Source organism: Hyposmocoma kahamanoa, unplaced genomic scaffold, assembly GCF_003589595.1.
Source record: "Hyposmocoma kahamanoa isolate Upper Pololo Valley unplaced genomic scaffold, ASM358959v1 99516, whole genome shotgun sequence".
Classification (NCBI taxonomy): Eukaryota; Metazoa; Arthropoda; class Insecta; order Lepidoptera; family Cosmopterigidae; genus Hyposmocoma; species Hyposmocoma kahamanoa.
The window spans coordinates 93,186-99,185 of NW_020655929.1; the positions used below are offsets into that span (position 1 = coordinate 93,186).

General features: G+C 36.2%; 1 protein-coding gene across 1 annotated transcript in view; it reads left to right on the forward strand.

Moving 5' to 3' along the window:
- The window catches only part of LOC113239103 (lachesin-like), a gene marked incomplete at its 5' end in the record, with an annotated part of 94,536 nt that extends 93,104 nt beyond the window's left edge, over window positions 1–1,432 (forward strand). The window contains 2 exons of the mRNA XM_026475968.1: window positions 558–608; window positions 888–1,432. Of these exons, the coding sequence (XP_026331753.1) occupies window positions 558–608; window positions 888–997 (161 nt within the window). The remainder of the gene's footprint in view (window positions 1–557; window positions 609–887) is intronic.
- Between the last annotated feature and the right edge of the window lie 4,568 nt (window positions 1,433–6,000).

Consider the following 6,000-nt stretch of genomic DNA (forward strand, 5'->3'; position numbering starts at 1 on the left):
GTCGAGTAGCCCATCAAACTTATTTATCATCTGATACGGAATCATTATAATGGGCGCACCTCTACACATCTTCAAATACTGTTTAAGTACCTGACTAAATCACCGGTCGATAGAGAATCTGCAGTCTACGAGGGCTCTTAAAATTAGCTAATAGGTTAATTTGGGGGACTCTGCTAATGAACATAGCTTTTAAGTTTTTGAAACTAGTGAGCCAATAACAGCAGGTTTCAATTATAATGCTACGGAACAAGCTCTAGAATGATTTGTCGCTGTCGTTTGTATCTTAGACTAATCGCAAAATCCTACACCAAATCCTTACACGTTGGAGACAAAAATCTCAGCTATTTATCATACCGAGATAAGCTTTCTCTGAGTTCATCTAGCAAAAGGGGTCGATTATTTTCTTTTGTTTCTTTATACAAATTTTTCTCTTACAATATTTCTTTCTTAGAAATAAAGTTTCTATTCATGCAATGGTGGGTGGAAATGGCTTTCAGTCTTTTTAATAAATTGTTTGTAATTTAACTTAATAATTTTTACAAAATTGTTTGTTCTAGAAATAAAACTATATCCCAGCTCTCAATCAGCTGCCGAGGCAAATGTTGGAGGTAAGTCGATTTATAGCTTCAAATAAAAATGTTCAAAAAATGTACTTCCACAGGGTACCATATTGAACCCACAATTTATTAGTTTGTTAATTCATGTTATATGACAAATTACAAAGCGCGAAATTGGTGTCACTTTTCAGTAATAACTCAGCAATTTATTCAATTACATTGGTTACAGCTATACTAGCTATTACGTCACAAAATTGGTTACATCAAGGGGTACTATTAGTTCCTTCATGTTTCTTTATACATAATAAAAAGTTGGTTGTCATTTTCTAGGTCTGACAGATGGAACGGTGAAGCAAAAGACTGCGTACAGTAAGGCTAATGTTCTATCTAGGACCTTAAGCGTTATTTTATCGATAGTGGCTATAAAATTATGTCAATAAGTGAACCCGTTTATAAATACCACGAATATTGTACGAGTATGTGTATAAAGGTAGTTATGTTTGTAAATAGAAACATTAGAATTAACCTGTATATAGTACAGGGTGTCCTGAAAATTAACGCGTATCCTATGTACAGACTTACAGTTTAACTGAGTCGGTTCCTGTAACGGATATAGGGATAAAGGGATAACAACATTTTTCTGACGATATTCTATAAGAATTTGATTGAAAAAAGTGCCTACCAAATTATTCAATTGTTGTTATGTGAAACGATAATTAAAAAACTATTTCATTGATAAATGAATAGATAAGCCATTTGGCACTCTTGATTCTATTGTGTTTTTTAAACAAACATACGCACTGATTTCTACATGGAACCGAAAATAATCTGAAGTCAGATCTGTGTAGACACACTTTTAGTATATAAGATTTTGGGACACCCTGTAATTGCTCAATGTACTAATACGGAGTTAGTGTTTACATCGTGTAAAACAGGCCTAAGCGCTAGTTATATCTCTTCCATAGCAATTGTTAAACTGAATAATGATAGAGTTGTGAAAACATGTAAATTTAATATTTGCTTTATCTTTTAAAAAAAAATTGAAAATAGGAGACCAAAAAAAGCAAAACACTAATAAGAACTCTTTCTGCTTTATTCATTTATGAACCGATGTTGTATATAAAATTATTTATGAACCCTAATTTTAATTTATGGACTGATATAAAAAACACAGAATGAAGGTATGAGACTGCTTAGGGTGCTGATTCTGGAAGGGATAAGTTGTTACACTGCACAGAAGATACATTACGTTGAAATGTGCTCAAAATTGCAGACTGCAAATTGACTTCTTGACACATAAAACGATCTATTCGTAGTCGTCTTTGAGGTTGAATATATTGCCAAGATCATTCTTCAGGCAAAACTAAAAGACAATGACAGCTGAGTTGAATCGGGAAAACGTAATGTAACTTGAATAAAATTCCACCCATCTGTTTTTTTTTTTGGTATCAATAAGAAACGGATAGAGGATTTCATTTTATTTTCAAGTAGTGACATTAATCGATGTTCTTTGACTACTTCACAAACTTTGACAATAAGTATTTGTATTAGAACCTGTTGTGTTGAAACCGTGGTAGTCTAATGGTTTCTTCTTCGGCTCTCAAACAGTCCGTGTGTTCCAATCCGGGACTCTAAGTGTCTCGGAATTTATTACGAAATTTAATTCGAAAACCATGAGCTTTTCGGTGAAGGAAAACATAGTGATGGAACCGGCACGTCGAAGGTTAACAATCGGAAAACCTGTGAAGTCCCCAACCCGCATTGGGCCATCGTGGCGGGCTATGGCTCGCCTGAGAGGAGACCCGTGGCCAGCTGTGGGTCGTGTAAATGGGTTAATGATGATTAGAAACTTAGAAAATTTTACAGTTTAATTGAATCTTGCGCACTTTTTTACTGATGAGAAAAGAGATGGGTTCACTGTGCGCCTACCGGAATAAGGCGATCATAAAATTCTAAATATCCAACCGTGCTGTTAATCTTTACCTATGGATTGATGCTTATTATTCCAGGACAGTATCACCTATTGCATCCTAGGTGGTGTTATTAAGGTTGAACTCCACTTCTCGGCACGCATCAACACTACGTCCGCTCTAAATGTTTGTTTTATATGACCTTTGGAGAAAAAACATTGTTGAAACGTGCTGGCGAATGAGGTCCAACTTTTAGAGTATTAATCACGAGTGATAAATTACGTCGTTGTTGTAAAATCGAAATTATAAATATAAAAAAACGAAATTGTTATTGTCGAAAATCTATTCAATAATGTAAATGAAGAATCAATAAATGAACAAGGAATTTACTTGATTGTATAATTTATTATTAATAGGATTTACCTTTCAATTTGTTAATGAATGGTTATGACGTGCTTCAAATGTTGGTTAAATGTTCATTAATAATGCCGTTATTTTAGTACTTATAAAGACTTATTGAATGGGAACCAATGGCGCTAAACATAATAGCAACATTATCTTAACAAAGTTTAACTTAAAGCTTAAAGTTACAACCGAAGGATTAATAATAAAACAAAAAGTAAAATGAAAAAAGAAGTGGAAATAATTTAGAAACGAACATAAAAATTTAAATAGAAAATACATCTAAAACTAAAAGACTTTAGTAGCAGAAGAGCACCTTGTGAAAGAGTTCGTCCAGGGATGTACTTATTACCTTACCTATTACTGCTGCCAGCATTAATGCTCACATTACTGCATTCCGATTTTGATGGGTAAAATTACAGGCACAATGGACTTGGCCACCTATGTTTCTAGGTGACAGGTGCATTGGCAGTGCCTCTCAGATCTTTGCGATTTAAAGCTATGAGTGGCACTGCAACTGCTATGGACAGGCGTGTTATTCACCACCAGGTGCACGACTTGTTCGTCGCGGCAATTGGTATCATAAAAAATGACGCGTAGAAAGAACGAGAGAGAATGGTGCTGTCAAAAGTGCGTGGTTGGGATGATCAAATGGAACGCTGACTGTTCCAACGTCCTAAATATCAACGGAGAAATGAAATCTAGAAAGACCGAACCTCAATATTAATCATCGGCAGGAGCGTCTGCTACTTGTGAGTCTTCACAACCGAGTCTTTGAGTCTACTTTGAGTCACTGCGCAATTAGTTCTAAAATTATAACAGACGTGACAGAGTTCGGAGTTAAATGCGTCCGTTTCTGTCGCACTATGGATATCACCTTTATTTTACGCTGTCCATGCGTTTTGTGCCGTTTGATGCATTTGACTCATTGCGACTTTATCTAAAGTACGTTTGTGTGCTGCGTGACTAGTTTTAGTAATAATAGAAATTACATAGACACTTCTAAAGTATTGCTTTACCAGGCAGAATATTCTATATAAAATCGAAAACGAAATTTAAATTTGTGAAAATTGAAGTATTTTTGTGGAGTAGGATCAATAGCTAAAATAAAATACTTTTTTGTTACATTTGTACATATTCCACTGATTACGGGTTTCTAAGGTTAATAAAGTAGATATACCTGAAATACCCAAATATCTATCTGTGCCAAGAAATACTACTCCCAAAAATTATCCCTTCAATAGTAACAAAATGGAGGTATCGAAAAAAATATGAAGAATATTGTTGAAGAAAACGAAAGGCCGGTTCAAAGTAAGTTACGAACAAAGTATATTTTTATCCCCTGGACCCTCGGAAAACAAATTTCATGAATAAATTTTTCTTTTGTAAACAAATCGAGCAAGCCATATTAAATTAAGGCCCTCTTGCGACGGGGAATGCAATAAAAAGCCTGACAAGTACAACTCGCATATTGTTGCTAGGTTCTGTGTTGTTTTCTATTGTAGACATTGTAATTTTGTTTTTTTTTTTGTATACTGTTGTTTACACGTTATAATCTAGTGTGACCTGAATAATGAACTTGCTATTATTAGAGATCAAAATGAAAAATGTAGTGTTTTTAAGTTTTACTGGAAAATAAACTTTTCACCTGTAGGTAGAAGAAGGTAAGTAGAAGAAATTAGACTATAATGTAAAACGATAAAAAATAAGCGAGCACTTGATCTTCATCTCACCTGATGGAAAGTGACAATGAGGTTGGCGATGTAGCATGCACAATTAAATGGCTTTGAAGCGGCTCAAGTTATAGCGTTCGGGGAATAAGTGGGCAGGTAGGGAAAATCGTAGCAGTAGAGCTCCTTGTGGAAGAGTTTGTCCAGGGTAGTACGGCTACGCCACCAAGCAGTAATGCGAGCATTACTGCGTTCCAGATTTGAAGGGTAACGGTGCTGGTGAAATTACAGGCCCATGAGACTTTTCTTATGTCTCAAGGTGATGGGCGCAGTGGTAGTGCCCTTTGCATGACACTGTAACTGTTATGGACAGGCGCAACTCGTTCCTCGTCGTCCGTTACTTAATATCATAAGAAAAGGTATTCCACTCCTTAGCCGTTCGCCATTTAAATGTGGAAGCGAAACGCTTCGTACGAATCCTTGAAATTAAACAAAATAGATGTGGAACACCAGCCTATATCTAGTCTCCCGATCGATGATGGAAAGGGGAAGGCGGAATTCAATCAAGCAATTCCATGGCATACTTTCCGTTATATATTCTGGGTAATACCGAAAAGCTGGCAATTTTACGTCGGTGATCGAGGTTCTGCAGCTTCGCTTCTTCTAAATTGCAGTCATCTATAAGCCTCTTGTCATGCTTTAAAACTAAATTCAGGTTTGTCAGGTGCTATTTAGCAAAACCATACTATGGGTAGGCAGTAGTACTCCATACACACCGGACTTGTGCTTCGTATAAGCGAATTCCAAGTAGCGGGAGACGGCCGGCTGTCGGTATGGATATATCACGAAAAGTCGGAAATTCTGGGGTACTCGTGCAAAGGCCTGAAGTGAGAACGGTTGGCGCAGATGCAAAATCCCATAGCGATAGGACGTTCGGAAAATGAAAAACCCGATCGCAATATCACGGGAAGGGACGATGACAACCGGGTCGTGTTTGGAAGAAATGGACTCGGACGGTTCAGAACAGGGACGAGAAGATACACCTGCAGGAGCTTTATACCAAATTCTTTAAAAATCCACGTTTTTTTTTAAAAATAATTGCGGAAGTGTTGAAAGGTTTCACAGTTTTAATATTGATATTTATAAAAGTAGGCAGTATGCCGATTCACTATCGCTGCTGCACAGCCTTGTAATTTTTTCTTATTTTTCTTTTTTCACCATTGTGTTCATGAAATTTACAATCAAATAATTTTACTTATTGACTTGGTTACCGATGGTCTCTATTATCTCAGATCACTTATATTCAAATGTAAGTTTCATAGCGACCTGTAGAATTGTATCGGTTAGGTCGAGTAATTCCGTAGATAGGTTGTGCAATTTGAATGGATGCCAAGAGATCTTCGTTCGCTGCACTTCGATAATGAACATACATATTTGATGGAATTGAGACTCCAAAAAGAT